General features: G+C 56.7%; 6 protein-coding genes across 6 annotated transcripts; 2 read left to right on the top strand and 4 right to left on the bottom strand.

Annotated features, from left to right (window-relative positions):
* Positions 1-168: 168 nt before the first annotated feature.
* On the bottom strand, positions 169-1,611 carry PHSY_006164 (hypothetical protein; the record flags this gene model as incomplete). The annotated part of the gene is made up of 1 exon (XM_012336767.1): positions 169-1,611. The coding sequence occupies one exon, from the start codon at positions 1,609-1,611 to the stop codon at positions 169-171; it is 1,443 nt and encodes a 480-aa protein (XP_012192157.1).
* Positions 1,612-1,979: 368 nt separating this feature from the next.
* PHSY_006163 (cytoplasm protein) lies at positions 1,980-6,398 on the bottom strand (the record flags this gene model as incomplete). The annotated part of the gene is made up of 1 exon (XM_012336766.1): positions 1,980-6,398. One exon carries the CDS (start codon positions 6,396-6,398, stop codon positions 1,980-1,982), a length of 4,419 nt encoding a protein of 1,472 aa, XP_012192156.1.
* Positions 6,399-6,502: 104 nt separating this feature from the next.
* Positions 6,503-8,663, top strand: PHSY_006162 (60Kd inner membrane protein; the record flags this gene model as incomplete). Its single annotated transcript, XM_012336765.1, has 2 exons — positions 6,503-6,651; positions 7,034-8,663. The coding sequence occupies 2 exons, from the start codon at positions 6,503-6,505 to the stop codon at positions 8,661-8,663; spliced, it is 1,779 nt and encodes a 592-aa protein (XP_012192155.1).
* A 213-nt stretch (positions 8,664-8,876) lies between these two features.
* Positions 8,877-12,824, bottom strand: PHSY_006161 (MYB DNA binding protein; the record flags this gene model as incomplete). The annotated part of the gene is made up of 1 exon (XM_012336764.1): positions 8,877-12,824. The coding sequence occupies one exon, from the start codon at positions 12,822-12,824 to the stop codon at positions 8,877-8,879; it is 3,948 nt and encodes a 1,315-aa protein (XP_012192154.1).
* A 455-nt stretch (positions 12,825-13,279) lies between these two features.
* PHSY_006160 (amino acid transporter) lies at positions 13,280-14,887 on the bottom strand (the record flags this gene model as incomplete). The annotated part of the gene is made up of 1 exon (XM_012336763.1): positions 13,280-14,887. The coding sequence occupies one exon, from the start codon at positions 14,885-14,887 to the stop codon at positions 13,280-13,282; it is 1,608 nt and encodes a 535-aa protein (XP_012192153.1).
* Positions 14,888-16,212: 1,325 nt separating this feature from the next.
* On the top strand, positions 16,213-16,848 carry PHSY_006159 (hypothetical protein; the record flags this gene model as incomplete). Its single annotated transcript, XM_012336762.1, has 1 exon — positions 16,213-16,848. The coding sequence occupies one exon, from the start codon at positions 16,213-16,215 to the stop codon at positions 16,846-16,848; it is 636 nt and encodes a 211-aa protein (XP_012192152.1).
* Between the last annotated feature and the right edge of the window lie 88 nt (positions 16,849-16,936).

Raw genomic sequence — 16,936 nt, 5'->3', positions numbered from 1 at the left:
GATGAAGACTTGATTGTGAAGACTTGCCGCCATTGAAGCGCGCGGATACATGCAAGTGCATGAGAGGCTATGTGTGAACGAGCGACTGTTACCGCGAGCGACCGTGACTGCAGGGTAGAGTGAATCGTTCTGCTGCCTCAGAACTTGCGATCACGGGGGTTCAACGACTCAGATGGTCGACTCTTGTGCCAGCCCACGTAACAGCTTGAGGAGCTCCTCTACAGCTCCCGCTCCCGCCTTTTGTGCTGTACTGTCCATCTCCTCACCATCATGCTTTCGTGGAACCACACTCTGCAGCGCGTCATCTACTCCAGCGAGCAAGGCGATCAACGCCGTAACCAACGGAGCGAAGGTTGGTGCAGGTGGAGTGTTGAGGTGCAGCAAGAGCGTTCGACCTGCGGTTGTACATCTAGCGCTGAGCGCGAGGAGGGCTGTTTGAAGAGCTTCCAGTTGTTGAGTGGTATGTTCGAGGTGTGAGGGGGATGAGGAGAGGTAAGTTTGGAGTGTCGTGTGCGTCGGACGGGTGGTGAACTTTGGTATTGGGGGGAGGGTCGACGTTGACGCTGTTGTGACCAGGTTGGATTCTGCTCCTCCCAACCTGGCGTAGAGTAGGGTTAAATCGGACACCACAGAATGAGCGAGACTCACACCTCGAGAAGAGGGAAGCAAAACGCGGTGCAAACAACGTCGTACAGAGTCGAAACCTCCCCACCAGAGTGCGGACTTGAACTGCGATGCGTTCTTGTACCATATTCGATCGATCAAGGTGAGCTCGGTGGAGAGGGAGCTGAGGACGGCGGTGAGTTGTCGGAGGTGGAGCTTGAATGTTTTGAGGGTGTGGAAGGCGCGGTCATCGTCGGCGGCGGTGATTGAGGAAGAGGGGGAGGGTATGGGATGTGATGGTTTGGAGATTGACGTGGCCTGTCCGAAGGGGGCTGGTGTTGGGCGATCAGATGGGGTGGTAGTGCTTTTGATGGGGCGTGTGAACGAGACTGGCGGAGAAGTGTGACGCTCGTCCGAGGGTGACTCGGTACGAGGCAGTGAGGAGTGCTGTGATGTCTTGCCTGTTTTCGTTGCTGTCGAGGCTCGCGGCTGAGCCATACTCGGTGCGAATGAAGAGACATCGCGCTGCTCTTTCCTTGCGGCGTCCGGGTCCTTCTTCTTGGCGTTTCTGTCAAGGACTTCTGCGTGGTCGTCCAATGCTTTGACTTTCGGCTTGTCCTTACCGTGGCGTATCGTAGCACCCTGACCTTCATCCTTGACAGCACTGTCGGGCTTCTTCTCCTTCCTCAACGGCTTGCCTTCCTTCGAACCACCCCCAACACCCAGCAGCAGATCCAAAGCACTCACCTGCGTCCCCTTTGTCTCGTTCTTAAGCTTCTTCTTCAACGGCTTCTCCACCTCCTTCTTTTCCCTTTGTTTTCCCTTCTCCGAGCCGTTCGTCGTTCCCGCAGTCAAGCTGGAAAGAATGTCGTCGAGCTGCATCCTAGATGCGTCCTTCTTCCCCTCAGCCTTGTCCGACAGGCCTGGGGAGGAGACTGTTGCATGCTGTCGTTTCTTGTCCTTGCGACCTGAGGCCGGAGAGGCGCTGAACGAAAAAGGTTTGACCATGACGTCGAAGTGAAAGCTGAGCGCTTAACTTGCCGTCACCGGCCGACGGATGAGGGTGGGCTCGCAGTCGAGAATGAATGGAATGGAACGAAAAGTCAGGGTCTCGAAAACATGAAATGCACAAGGTTTTGCACAGTGTGGAGGCGAACATCCGACTCCCGGGCGACGTGCTCTCTCTCCGGAACTTCATCCACTGTCTTCTCTCGCGTTCAAACCGCCGAAGGTCACACTCATGACACCGCTCAGACCATGACACTCTGTTTTACATTCCACTCGCCAGTAGATAGCGAAAAGGACTGTTTCTACCACTCAATTCCGACGGCACTACTGACATCTGAACGTGACTGCTCCCCGCAACAAGTCGATTCCTACAACTGCCGCGAGATACGATTGTACACCGAGTCAGGACCGCCAGGAGACCTAGCGCTCTTCACATCGCCGTACGCACTCTTTCCAGGTATCTGCCTGGAGCTCCTCCTCGTCGGCGTATCCGGTTGACTCGCTGCATAACCGCTGCCGTACATCGAGTTCCTCTGGCCTCCTCCCATCCCTGCTCCGCCACCTGGGGATCTCGGTCCCACGACCGGCGGGATCGTCGACGGCATCGGATCATCTCTCAACTGATACCCTTGCCTCGCAGCTCCAACTCCAGCTTGCGGCATAGGCAGCAGCTGACTCTCCCTCTTCCCCTGCCCCACGCTCTGCCTCGGCGTACCTGGCGCACTGCTTCTCGCAGGACTCGCCCCCACCGCCGACACCTGCAAAGTATGCATCGTCGCCATCTGCTGCTGCAAAAAGTCGCCCGTCCCCGGTCGCATCCGCAGCAGCTTCATCGCCATATCCAATGACCCGTTCGCCGCTGCATCCGAGTCCTCCTCCTTCTTCTCCTGCTTCCTCTTCTTGATCGTCCCCAACGAACGTTGGTTGAGGACCGACTTGTTCTTGGCACCGCGTTGCGTGCCCGCCCGTCGCATCTTGGCTTGCATCCCGCGGACGCACTCCATCATCAGCTCGTCCGTCGACTGATCGTGCAGCAGCAGATACGATAGGATTTCTCGGTATTTGGCACCTTGCAGCACGTCGAGCGGTACACCATGCGTGATGCCTGTCTCGGCGTCGTACGCGTGGAAGTAGTTTTTGAGGAACCCGAGCCATTTGAAAACGATGTCGACTTCCTTGTCCGAAAGCTGATGCATGGACGAAGGCGAATCGGACAGCGGCGGGACCAAGATGGACTCGATAATGTTGAGCACTTCCTTCCACACCTTTGTCAGCACCAGCAAAGCTTCGCTCTCCGAGAGACTCCCCTTCAGTGTAGCGAGACACTCGTCCAGGTAGTCCAGTAGCGGAATGATGGCTGCTTCGATCTCGTGGTCCGTCAACTGCGCCGGCCGATTCTTCGGCTTCACCTCCGGCTCGACGGGTGGGATCATCGACGCGTTGACGTTCGTGCTTGCCAACGCCGAAGCGTACAGCGCCTTGACGTTCCCCAACGCCTTGGTCAGATCGATACCGCTCGTCCTAACCAATGTCTTGAGCAAAGAGCGCGACAGGCACTGTCGAATAAACACCGACATCTTGTCCACGATGATGCGCACCATATCGCTCTCTGCTCGTTTGAGAGATCGGAACCCACGACCAAAGTGGTACAGGATGTCGTCGCGCTCGCCTTCCATGCTGACACGCATCAGCAGCCGACCTTGCGTATCGAGGTCCATCCAGAGCTCGTGCGACAGGAAATCGCCAAAGTACCTCGGATCGAGACGCAGGTAGGCGCGTCCACACAGGTTGTGGTCTCCTACGAGCTTGCGGTCCCACACGGTGGCAGCCAGCCACATGGGCTGCTCGACGTGCACATCGAACACCTCGTCCCACCGCGGCTCGGACGTCTCATAGATCGTGCGCGTCTTTGCGATCTTCTGACCCCTCTCATCGCTCAGCGTCACGAACGAGTCGATGCGCGGATTCGCCCCACTATCTCGGATCGGCTGCAGATTCTCTCCCAGCACGATCTTGATCGAGAACACGAAGCGATTCCTATCCCGCTTCACCGGAGTCTCCGGCGCATGCCGTTTGACGATCTCGGCCTGCTTGTCCGCATCGATCTTCTGGTAGAGCTTGTCGAGCAGCACGCGTGCAGCCTCGATGTTGTTGAGACGAACGCACGACGTGGCCTGGAAGTGGAACGGTTCGACCTTCTTCTCTCCCGAGATGGTCTGCTTGGCTTTGACCATCCAGGCGGACTGCTTCTGCGCCATGTCTTGATCCTCTGCTGTGCGCGGGTACATCTCTTCCATGAACATTTCCTCCACTCGGCTGCAGTACTGCTCAACCGCTCGGCTGACGATCTTGGCCAGCGTCGTGAGGAAGCGTGCGTTCTGGTACGCATCAGGCCACTTGAGACCGAGGATGAAATCGACGGGCTGCTGCAGGGCGCCAAAGAGGTCGTCGATGCTGCTGCTGTGGACGGCGTCTTGGCTTTCGATGGGCGTAAAGGCATCGTTGGCGATCGCGTTGTGCACCCACTCGGCCGTCTTCTTCTCCGAATTCATGAGCCAATGACGGATGTGAGGTTCGAACCAGTCCGTGAGGCTGAACGCGGAACCGGAGTTGGGGCAGAAGGCGTTGTGCATCCGCAGGAGCGCCTTGACCCGGCTGTACAGCGTGAAGATATCTTCGAACGCAAGCGGTTCGTTTTCGCGCGTAGCATGATCGATCACCTGCTGCTTCATTGACTCGAGGTCGTCCAGGAACAAGGGCACCTGCTTCTCGAGCACGAGCGAGACCGGGTCCACCGACTCCAGCAACGGCTCCGGATATTTCTTGTCGAGCCGTTTTGCACCCTTCTCCAGCCAGTCGAGCAGCTGAACAAGTGGCACAACTTCGTTCGCGACCACCTGCGAAAAGAGCTCGGTGGTCTTGGCCGTGTATTCGTGGATGGCCATGATGCGCACCGCGTCCTTGAGCTCCTCCACGTGCGACTCGAGAGCTACGACATCGGCTTCCAGTCGTCTGTCCTTCCGCACCAACCCTGTCGCATGTAGATCTTGGACCATGGTGAGATAGGGCTGGATCTCGTCTGTTTCCACATCGTGTATGTCCTGGAAAGTCTCGTACAGATATCGCAAGAACGACTCGAAGAGCGACGTGTAGAGCTTAACAAGTTTCGTCTGCTCCTCTTGCATCCAATTCGCAAAGTCGATCTCGGCAAGGGTGCGCGTGACAGAGCCAAGCGACTCCGAGACGCAATCGAGGGGCACCTCGCCGTTGTCGTACTTGGCCTTGATGACGTCGAGATTCGAAACGCCGAGAAAAGGTGCTGCGAGACGCCATCGTTGCGCACACTCTGCGAGAAGCTCGACATGGCTCTTGGAAAGGATGCTGAGCGACACCTCTTCCTCTTCGGGCTGGTGCTTGATCATCTCGAGATCAAAGTCGATGCAGATCTCGAGCGCCCGGTGGTAATATGCGCGTGGATCCGGTGGGATGTAGACAAAGGAGGCAAACGCATCATCTTCGGCTGAATCGACGGACAGAGCTGCAAACTCGGCATCCAGCGTCGTCGTGTCGGGAACGCTCTCGCCGGACGGTGTGCCGCCAGGAGCAGCACCGTTGTACGACTCTGGCCTCGACGCCGTTGGCCGCGTCGGGGATTGACCAGGTATGTCGCTCGACGTGCTCTTGAGAAGCTCCGGATTGCTCTGACACATCTCCATCATGATCTGCGAGAGCGACGAGAGCTCTTGTGTCCTCCATTGCTGATAAGCCTCTTCGGATGCAAAGTCCTCTTTGCGCCCTGGCCACGGTTGTTGCAGGTTGATGTTCTTTACGCAGCGTTTGAGATCGGTCATGGCGGCCTGTTCTGTGCACGTCTTTTTGACGAATTCGACGTCCTGACTGAGCTGACTGAGGTCGACGGAAAAGAGTGCGCCGACTGTACGCACCATACTGGATTCTGCCAGCGGGTTGGATGCTAAGGTCGGCAGAGTGCTGGCGGAGCTGGTTCGACGACTAGCACTGGCAGAAGCGGGGTTGATGTACTCCTTTGCAGCCGCATACCCATTCGATCCGGACGAGACGGCTGTCGAGGAGGATGCAGCGGCGGATGAGGATGAGGCGGTGGGCGCAAGCTTTGAAGAGTAGCCCTCGAGTCGATCCGTGAGCTCCCTGGGGACGCCGCTTACGGTTTTGAGACACTCGCGGATGATGTTGACAAAGTGGCCCACTTGATTGTTTAGCTCCTGCTTCCATTCGTCCGCAACAGAGCGCTTTTTCAAGCTTGCTTGTGCCGTGGTGACAAAGATGAGGATGAGCTCCTCGATCTTGCGGTTCTCCTTCATCTGCTTCTGGAAAGAGGCTTCCTTGAAAGTGCCGTAGAAGATGCCGATAGTCTGACGCAGACTTTGGTCCTTGTAAGCGGTGTCGCGCCCCATCGCGATGAGCTCGAGCCGATCATTGAGCCTTTTGATGAGCTTTTCGGGAAAGCGAACGGATTTGGACGAGCCTCCGACGTCGCGGACCATATCTGCGAGGCCGGCAAAGCCCATCCAGCTGTCACCTTTTGACGCAGATTCAGAAGCCTTCTTCGACGTCGATGCAGATGCTGCAGATGACGCCGCCGCTGTGCTGGACGTCAAACTCTCCCTCGCTCGAGCCTTGGCGTCTCTTCGTGCCAGTGAGAGATGGGCGTGGTAAGCGACCTGAAGGAGAAAGACATACACATCGCCGTCGGTCATAACCTCGCGAGCATAGCCGCTTCGGCTGCTCTTGGTACTGCGGGTTGTCATCGTGTGCAGAGCGCGCAAATCAGAAGGGTGCTACGGCTGAGAGTCGGTACGCGGCCAAACGTGCACCGCAGGATCGGAGGGCTCGCGATCAGCTGCGCAAGAGCATGCTGCTTCTTGACGCGATCTGGCGAGAGGAAGAGGTCCGCTGTTGTGACGGGATGTCTTGTGCGGTCAGATATAGAAATGCCAACGCTGTTGTTGGAATCGAACCGAGGATGACGAAGGCGCCTGTGTCGGCTCTTGCTGAAGTCGTGTGCTAAGGCTTGGGTATATGGCGAACGTTGACTCCACTTTGGTTCGTGTTGCGATGGAGACGGCTTCGAAAGCAGCGAAGAGCGATGGTGAGAGTACGAGGATAAGAGAGGCGACAATGTGGAGCGACATCTGTGCTTTGATCCGGCGGAGAGCGGATTGGCGGCGGTGCGTGTGTCGTTGTGTTCGGCTCTGCCGAGATATGTGCGTGCGTCATTTTGATGCGTGGAATATTTCGTCATTTGTTAAGGTAGATATCTGTATTATGTAAGCCGACAGCCGGACTTTTTTTTGATGAGATCTTCTCATTACCCCTAACTATGAACCCACTCGCTTCCTCTCACCTCTCTTCTCACCTTCTCACCTCTCGCCCTTTCTTCCAGCGTACCACCACATACGAGAGCCACAATGGTCGCTGTTGTCACATCAGCTGCTCTACGGGCTCGCTTGAGCGGCGCGCCGCAGCTCGTCTCGGCAGCTCGGTCGTCCAGCTCTCGAGGCTATGCCAGCGCTGCATCGGCCCGTCCGAGACCTTCGGGCTTGAGCACGACACTGGCATACAACCGAGCCACTTTCGCGCGTGCAAGTGTCGCTTTCCCAGCGCAATCGACATTGCTAGCAGGCAAGCCATTCTCGTCGACGATCGCGCATCGAAACCTTTCCTTCTGGGGCTCTTCCAAACCAGCCGGCACATCGGCTGATGCGTCATCATCGCTTTCTTCCGAGCTCGAGACGAAGAAAGATGAAGCGGCCAACGCTGCGCACGAGCTGAAGCAGTCCGCAGAAGCTTCCCTCCAGAACGCAGGCTCTTCCGTCTCTGACAGCTTGCAGTCGACACAACATGCAGCTTCCGATGCCGTCTCCACCGTGCAATCCAAAGCCTCCGAAGTCACCAACACTCTGACTGAGCAGTTCAGCAACGTCGACTCCACTGCCGCCTCCACCGTCACAGAAGCCTTCAGCGGAGCAGCCGGTATCAGACCCGGCGAGCTCACCGAACTTGGTCTCAACCACTGGGTCACTCCACCCGGCTGGATCACCAACCTGCTCGAATTCGTCGGCACCACCACCGGTCTTCCCTGGTGGGGCACCATCGCCGTCACCACCGTAGCGCTCCGCTTGCTCATCTCGCCCATTTCCATCGCAGGTCAGAAGAACGCCATTCGTCTCGGCAACATCCAACCCGAGATGAAGCGAAACATGGACGACATCAAGCACTACAAAGCGGCAGGGGATCAGATGCAGATGCAAAAAGCCGTCATGTCCACCCAAAAGCTGCTGAGGGACAACAACGCCAACCCGATCAAGTCGATCGTTCCGATCCTGTTCCAATTCCCGTTGATGTTCTCGTACTTCTTGGCGTTGGAGAGGATCGCCAAATCCGGTTCAGAGACTTTCGCACACGGAGGCCCGTTCTGGACCACCGATCTTACGGTCCCTGACCCAACCTGGATTCTCCCCGCAGTATCCACACTGGCCACGTTCGCCGTAGCAGAATTGGGTTTCAAGGTCGGCACCAACAACCAGTCCGATCCAGCGCAGAGTCAGATGATCAAGTACGTGTTCAGAGGAATGATGCCCATCCTCGCCTGGTTCTCGACCACCTTCCCTTCCGGAGTATTGGTGTACTGGGCGACGACGAATCTGTACTCGTTGGCTCAGCTGGCGGTTTTGCAGATGCCGGTGGTGAGGAGGTGGGCGAAGTTCCCAAAGCGAATCACCCACCCGAAGAACCCGTACGAGGAGCAGGGCAAGGGTTTCATGGACAAGTTGAAGGCTGCTAGAGATCAGTTATCCGACTCCTCCGCCCAGAAGGTCGCAAAACCAGTGGTCAGCAGTAGCACTGCAAATGCGGCGGGCAAGACGAGCACAAGGTCAGACGCTTTGAAGGAGATTTTGGATGACAAGGCTGCCTACGAAGCTAGCTCGACCACCGCTGACGCGGAGTCGGCCGCTGACAGGAGGAACAGAGAACGCGTCTTGAAGGCTCGTCAACGTCGGGCTCGCAAGTAGAACTCAAAAAAGAAAGAGACGCTGTCCATCGTGTCACTCGTCCTCAATGCCATCTCATCGTTCGTCCCCGTCATCATTCACCCCTCACTCTGTATTCTAACAAACACAATCCGTAAACACCTTTCACAAACACGCGCATGATGGAAAGAAAGAGGTTTTGAAACTTGCCCCGCACACAGAATCGCAATCTGTCCGGTCACCCGTGCAACGTCCTTAATCTTCGTTCCGAAGCGGATTGGAAGATCGCTGCACCCCGTCTTCCACCGACTCCAACTCTCCAATCACCACCTCTACACCATCCGCATCCGCATCATCTCGATCCTCCACGATCGGATCGCCCACATCCCCAGCCTCGCTCTCGCCCGGAACCTCGGCATCAGACCCCACATCCGGCACATCCTCCGTCTCGTCCCTCCTGCCCCTCTCCACCACCACCGGCTTGGGCTTCCAAATATTCGCGTGCAACAGCCTCTTCCAATACGGTATCCTCATGCCCTCCCTCTTCATCCTCATCAGCTCGTTCCTCGACTTATCTTTCAGCTGAACGTTGTTCCACCTGGCTAGCACCTTTGAGCGCGTTCCATTGACACCGTGACGCTTGAGGATCTCGGTGTAGACTGTGAACTTGGGCGATACTTTCTTGTAGCGTGCTAGCTCGTGCAAGGATGTGAGGAGGCATTCCGTTTCCGCATCGGTCCATCTTGATCGTCCGGTCATGTTGTGTCCTGTGATGTACAGGTTGGATCGTTTGTACGGCTCCACCCGGACGGCTTGGCCGAGAGGTGCCGTGTGTGTGTTGGCGCGTCGTCCATGTCGACGACTACCAGGTTCGGCAGCTTGGTCGTCTTCGAGCTCGTCGATCTCTTGAGAGTAGCGGTCAACAAGAGCGGGATCGGCCTCCTCTCGTGGTCGACGTCTGCGTCCGTTCTCGGGTCGATACGGTCCGATGCGACGCGAAGGAACCGTGTTGCTCGAACGGAGGATCTCTGCAACTGCATCAGCGTCGCGCATGGCGATCGCATCGACATTCTCGCCATCCGCTAGCGGCTCGTCATCTAGTCCAACGAGCGGCATCGCATCATCGTCCGCTTCCGGTCGGTAAAAGTGCAGCGTGCCAGGTCGAGGCTTTCGCGCAGCGATGGCAGCGTCCATAGCTGCTCGCCGTCGCAGAATGGCTTCGTCATCGTCGCCGATGAAGTCCTCATCCGGTGTGGCTCTTGTCGCTCCAAGTTCGCTTTGAACACCTTCGATCCTGTTCCTGACCGTCTCATTGCCACCCTCGTCTTGATCCTCATCGCTGGAATCGCCTTCTTCATGCAGCCGCCCCGAAGTTGTGGAAAGGATCCGAGCTTGCGACCTAGCATCTTCGCCATCCGGAAGACCTCGTCCAAGACCAGTCGCTCTTCCATCGCCATTGTTTGCTCGTGCAGCTCTCGAACGGGTCACTCTGGACGGTCCTGCCTGCACTTCCGCCGGTGGATCGGCGAGAGTCACGCGTCGGCTTCGCTGCTGCTCCTTCGCACCCTCCTCTGCACGCTGCTCGGTTCGGCGCTTGGCCGGACTGAGGGACTCTTGCTTCAGCTGCAATTGTCGAGACATGCCACGCGAGCCCGTTTTGCTCGCAACCTGCTCGCTTTCGACGGCCAAATCTTCGATGGTCCCGGTAGGTTGTCGTCCAGCATTCGATCGCAGATTGCGTCTGGGCCTCGGTGTGCCCTGCCCCTCGGTCTCGGCGTCTGCCAATGCTACTGGCTCCTTCGCCTTTCCCTTTCCCTTGCCCTTTCTTCTGCTGCGCTTTCCGCCACGAGCAGCATTCTCGAGGAAGACGTCCTCTTCTTCCTCGCCTTGGGAATCGAAGCGCGACTCCCGCACTCCTGCGGCTGATCCGTCGAGAAGACGCTGATTCTTGCGACTACCGTCTGAATTGCGCCTCACCAGACGATTCTGACTATCGAAGCCCAATCTGCCTGCTTTCTCCTTCGCTGGTGAGTCGAAAGGCCCATCTCGATGTCGAAGCGGTTCCAGCGCACCATTCGCATCGCTGCTTTCAGATGGCTCGCCAACATCCGACGGCTGACGTCGGCTGTGCGTCGCGGGGCGGCCCGAGCTGTTGATTGCTGCGGAGATGCGTGCTCCTAGCCTATTATCGCGGGGGGGACTTGAAGCGACGTCGGAATCGACGCCGATGCTCGGAGCGGCGCCTTCGCCGTCGGTGGAAGACATGACGTCGAGTTCGCGCAGCTTCTGCGTGTCGGTCAACTCGACCACCGCATTACCACTCGGCAGCACCTGTGCCGGTCTCCTACGCTGAGTGTTGGGCTGCGAGTCGTCTTCGTCGAGCATCTCGTCAAGCCAGCCGGCGTAGTGAGCAGCATAGGGTTGTGAGGCTTGGGTGGACCTTGCTCTTTTCGGTGTCGACTGACTCGGTCCAGCAATCGCGCTAGAAGACTCATCGTACTTGCCGCCAACGATGGAGCTAGAAGGTGGGATGATGTCGGGAACGTCTGATGCACTGAAAACGCTCGATTCGCGTGCGAGTCGGTCGATGATCGGTGGCAGCGACGTCGAATGCATGCCATCATCGACCTCCCTCACCACATCCCTTACATATCCCGTGAGGTCGGCCGCCATATTCTGGAACGAAAAGGTTTCCCGCATGGCATCGTAGTCAAACTGCATATTTTGCAGCTCGATCTGCCGCACGTTGGCAAACGTCTCGTATCGCTGGACCATGCGCTCGATATCGGCTCTTGACATTCTGCGCTGCCTTTTGACCCGACCAAGCGAATGCCGCACAATGTCGCCGCTCATAAGGTCGATGAGGTGATCCGAGATGGCGGTGCGTCCGACGTCTTCGGCCATCTGACCAGCAAAGACCGCTTCCACGATACGCTCGAGTCGATGGATATAGATCTGAATGCTGATATCGAGGAGCATGTTGAGGATCTCGTCAGTGATGTCGGACGTAGTGGGCAATATCCATCGTAAGAAAACGCGACGAGCATCGCTGAGTTCACGGATGTTGCGGAATGGGGCACGAACGACATCGTCGCCTGTGATATGTTGGCCTCTAGCGCGTCCGTACTGCGAAGGGTCCGTGGGGAGCTGGTGGATGTAGTGGACAAAGGTGGCGCAGTTGGCCATCTTCATGGCTTCTTCGAACCCCTCTGGGGGCGATTGGCCCGATTCGCGGCGTAGTGATCGGGTGACCTCGTCGATGTCGATGAAGTGATGCATGTACTGAGCTTCGGCGAGCAGCTGATTGGTCTTGTACGATTCGAAAGGCGTCCAATTGCGAAGCATTTCGTCAAAGGACTCTGGCTGCCACATGTCGTCGTACAGGCTCATGTAGAAGTGTAGGACACCCTTGGCGTTAATGATCAGCGCGGCACAGCGCTCTTCGAGGGTGGGAATGTCCAGCCTTCCGTCCGGATGAGCGAGCGACGGACGCAGCCGCTGACCTGGACGAGCAACGCTGATGTTGGCGATAGATTCTGCGGCCACCGACTCGTCGTAATAGTGAGGTGCGCTTGCATTGGGACGTCGACTGCCACGCGACATAGTGGCCGCAGCAGACTTGTCGCTGCTTGCTGGAAACATGGTGCGCAAATCTCGTTCAGGATCAGCGATTCGAGCCAGAGGTGCTCTTTGTCTAGTTCCTACCGACGCTCGTGGGCGGTTCAATGCGCTTCCGTAGCTGAGGGTGCGGCTGGTAGGGGGAGGCCCTGCAATCGATGCTCTCGCAGGTCTTTTGCCTCGTTGGTCTTGTGCGCGGAAGCGATCAAGTGCACTCTGGGTTGTATCGATGCCAGCTGTTTCGATGCGGATGCGGCGGTTTGGACGCGGGGTAAGCTGCTCTAGGACCAGCAACTCGTCTAAAGCCTCTTGCACAACATCCTCTTCGCTGATAGCGTCGTCTGTGTCATCGAGAGGCGCCCGAGCCTTGCTGAGTGAGAGGCGCCTGTCTGAGAAGTCCTGGTAGTCGAGATCGGACGAGTCGGTCGCTATCGGATCAGGTCGATGCCTAGAAAGACCGGTGGTGGTGCGCCGTCTGGACGTGTCGCGAGCGCGTGTGCCAGAGGCAGCAGCGGATGCGGAGACGAAGGCAGGTGCGGCGATGGAGGCTCGCGTTTGCCTCGAGGTCGAAGCGGATGCTGACATTCTGAGCGCGAGGGAGGGCGCAGCACGACTGCCTGCTCCGCACACTGACGGATGTGTGATGAGAAGATGATCAGGTGGAGATTCGCTCTATGCAACCAGACCCTTTGACCCGGAAAAAGTGACACACAGCTCGCCTCAGGCAGACTACACACTTGCCGACGCGTGCACAGCTCAGCCTTGATTCACGCGTCTGTCCAGCTGCGCCTTGGATTCGGCTTCGGAATTCGGTCAGCAATCTGCCCGACAGGTCGTTCACCTTCTTCTCCACCTTCTCGGAACCCTCGACGATCGAACATGCCATGAATGTTTCTGTGAATGAGGATGTGAAAGCACTACTGGTACATCAAGACAGGAACGACGAAAGGTTATGGCAGAATGCGTCCAACCTGGGAATCATATCAAGATTGTTCGAAAAGAATCTGGCGATTCTATAGCCTGTACAGTGTTTCGGTCTCCTAGACCGAAGTGCAGGAAAAGGGTGTCCCAACGCTACCTGAGTTGTACGAGTCACGGATAGAGATGGCACTAGCCCAGATTCCAACCACACAGAGCACCACCGAGATAGCAAAGATGACGACCGCCACTGCCAGGCCGATCATCTTGCGCCACGACTCGAGCCATCGACCCTGGTTCAGGTACAGCCACATGACAGCGCTCAACCCCGTAAACATGGACCAGAACAGGGCGGCTTCCAGCCCCAAGAAGCTGGAAAAGAAGGGAATCAGGCATGCGAGAATGAAGCCTAGCACCCATGTGAGGGCGTTGATGAGAGTCCAGACGATCCAGCCGAGAGTCGTGGAGTTGTGGATGTGTTGCGGTCGTGATCGAAAGATGATCACGTACAGATGCTTGTTGGCCACTTGTCCGCTTTCGCAACCTGCAATCAGAATGGTCGGCAGCGCGAGACCGTAGGCGATCTTGCTCATCGTGACCGATAGGCTGTTTAGACTCGGCGAGCTAGTGTACTGGCCGAGGTTGTGGTAGATGACGCCTCCGACCACCAGGTACAGCACCAGCTGCACGGCTACCAGCACAAAGAGACTCTTTCGGAAGTCGGTGGGCTTGCGCATCTCGGAGATGATAGGGAGGTAGCTGGGGATGGCACCGAAGCTGACAAAGAGGTTGAGCACATAAAGGAAGCCTTCGAGGAAATCGACCGGGACACCAGGAGCGGGTCCAAAGGCTACCACCTTGATGGGAGGTGCGTTCGCCGGGGCGTTCTGAGGGCCCGTGACACCACTGGCGATCATGGCAAAGATGACCACGACAACGATCGACGTGAACGAGACAAATGCCGCGTACGAGAAGAGCTTGTACGAACGAGGAAGCGTGAAGAGGAATGAGATGACCGCGAACACGAAGGCGAGCACGACCGCACACGAGTGCCAGCCGAGAATGTGGAACGCTTGTCCTCCGAGCAGAACATGGTTGCCCTGCAGAAAGATGGAGAAGATCAGCTGAGAGATACCGAGGATCCGTGCGCCCCATGGTCCAAACATGAGGAAGCCAGCGTCTTGAAGGTTGTGTACGCCAGGGAAACGCATCTTGAGCTTCCAGTATTGGTAGCCGGTGTAGTAGCAGATGTAGGCGAACATGAACGTGAGCAGCACGAAAGGCACGACGCCAATAGCGACGGCTACCTTCGGAATACTGAGGATACCAAGCGCGATGGCATATGCGACTTGGTTGAAGAAGGCACCTTTCCAGCCAAGTGTCTTGGGAATGGCGCCATGGTCATGTGCTTTTTGCTGCTGCTCTTGTGCTTTGGTGACCTCTTCGATGTCGCTGACCTGGACATTTTGACCCTTTTCGGTGGTCTCGTACACTTGTGCGCCTCGTTCTCCTAGCAATTCAAACAGGTAGCTGTCTTGCCACGACTTAGCTCGCTCTCCTGAAGGGAAGAGGAAAGACCTGCCGACGGGATGGGATGTCTCGGCTTTACGCTCCGGAGATGGTGAATTGCTCCTGCGAGAAGCTGCGTTTAAAATGCGAGTGTCGGCGCTCGATGCGTTGATGCTATCACCGCTCAGCCGAGCCGGCGTCGCTTGATTCGGGGTAGCCATCCTGAAGAGTGGACAACTGAGGCGCCTAATTGAAGCCCGTGTGATGATGAAGAGATGAAGCGCCTGATTGTCGTCCGGAAGATTGTCAGGAACGGAGCTTTTCTTGCCCTGCTGGACGACAGCTTGGGTCGAGTCGCAGATAGAAGAATAGACGGGGCGCCGAGTTGGTCCGGAGTCGACTTTGGAGTGATTGCGGCCGATTCTGATGAAGTCCGTGCAAAAGCGGATACGAACGGCTTCCGGTAGATGCGCCAAAGGGTTGCGTCTGATGTGGGAGTGGATTAGGAAAGGTGGCCGAATGTGGTGGTGAGAGGAAGGACGTGCAGACTGAACGGACCAAGGGCTGGTTGGACAATCCGAGGTTGGAGGTCAACGGAAGAGCCGACAGAAGCGAAGAAGGAAAGGCAAGGGTACAGTTTGGAGTTCCCTGCAGTGAGGTGTCGTGACTCGCTTCAGGACGGAATGCGGAGTCCATCGTTGTCAGAGAGGCTCTGTCACGTTCTACATCGACGCAGAAGCTGCGCTAGGGGTTTTGCAACCACAGCTTCCTCGCTCAAGCCGGAGCCCTCGCGAGCCGGACTGTATAGTCCTCCACTCTCTTGGCCCCTGAGTGCCTGTACGCTGAGTCTCCGCCGAGAACGAACGCAAAGCTGGGAAGTGAAGTAACCACACCTGGTACTTCATTGCTTCAGCCGAGGTGTGTGATACCGTGTATACAGCTGCCCAGACCAAGTCTCTTGACCGCCAGGAAGTCTTCGTACTCTGGTCATGTGGCCGATTTGCACCCGCAGGATCACGCAGTTCTCGGAACCAGCCCGCTCAAAGCGTGCGCTTGACGGCTGTTCCGACACGGTAGATCTACAAGCCAATCACAGAATTAGTTGAATTCTCGCATCTCACTGGCCACACCCGGCGACTTAGGAGAGTATATTGTTAATACAATCGATGGTCGAGCCTTTTTCCTGCTGCTCAGTGCGACGTTCCCTTCCTTGAAAGCAGCTCTTGAGGCTACTATACGTAGCTTCCTGTCAGCATTCAGAATCTGACGAGTACACCATGATCCCTTAGGATTCGTGTTTCGACCTGGCGATTGAAAAGCGAAGCAACAGAAGTTGTCCTTGACAGCCGCCGCTCGAAAAATCTTCCGAACAGCAGAAAAAAATTAAATTGACCCACGGCAATGCACGCGCAGCGCAACGTCAGCTGGTCGAAGGCTCGCTTAAACTTCCGATGCACCGAGTTGGTGGCGCAGGATTTCTGCAGTGTGCGAATCAGATCTCTCTCCCTAGACTGCAAATGGGAGGAAAATTTCTTCGCGGTCGACAATGGTGAAGCGTTACGTCGCTGCGATTAGTCGTAAACTGAGGGAGCAAGCCGTTCGATTGTCCGCGCCGAAGGCCCCTTTCCTTCTCATGGATGATGTGGTCTTTGCATCTCTGTGTCGCGAGCCTGTGCTCGGCGGACCTTCTTCCTTCAAGTCAAACAGATGGTATGGAGAGCAAAGTTGCAATCACAGACCTCGCTCAAGCTTTGGGACTTGCCTTCGAGAAGCTAGAGATGCGAGAAGAGCCTGCTGGCTGGTTGCCGAGCCGCAAACAGTGGCTTCTCCCATCGAGACGGCGGCAGCATCAACGCGGCAAATTGATCGGCTTCGTTTAGAGACCTTCCTACGTTTATTTGGACAAGCGGAAATTGAAATGTCAAAACGAATTCCAGTGTTCAGCTGCGCTGTCACAAATGAGCGCTTCGGAATCTGTTCCGACACAGCAAATCGCGCTGTCACTTCTTGGCAAGACAACAGAATCGTGCCAGTGTCTCCCGGTCTTGCCAGATCATCAGGCGGAGGCTGCAACGCTAGTGGATCAGGATCGATCCTTGCCAGCAGACCCGATTCAGCTCGATCCACTTCACTCTGCTCCGGGGCAGGGACCAAAGTGGTTTCCAGCCTCCGTGGACAATAGATACCGTGGACAATATCACAAGAGTCCATTTGCGGGGAAGATAACGTTGACATCTTGGACACCTCAACTATCCGGCATGTCTGCATGG

The sequence above is a fragment of the Pseudozyma hubeiensis genome, assembly GCF_000403515.1.
Source record: "Pseudozyma hubeiensis SY62 DNA, scaffold: PHS58, whole genome shotgun sequence".
Taxonomy (NCBI): Eukaryota; Fungi; Basidiomycota; class Ustilaginomycetes; order Ustilaginales; family Ustilaginaceae; genus Pseudozyma; species Pseudozyma hubeiensis.
The sequence above is the reverse complement of the archived record's forward strand: the minus strand, read 5'-3'. Positions and strand labels throughout refer to the sequence as shown.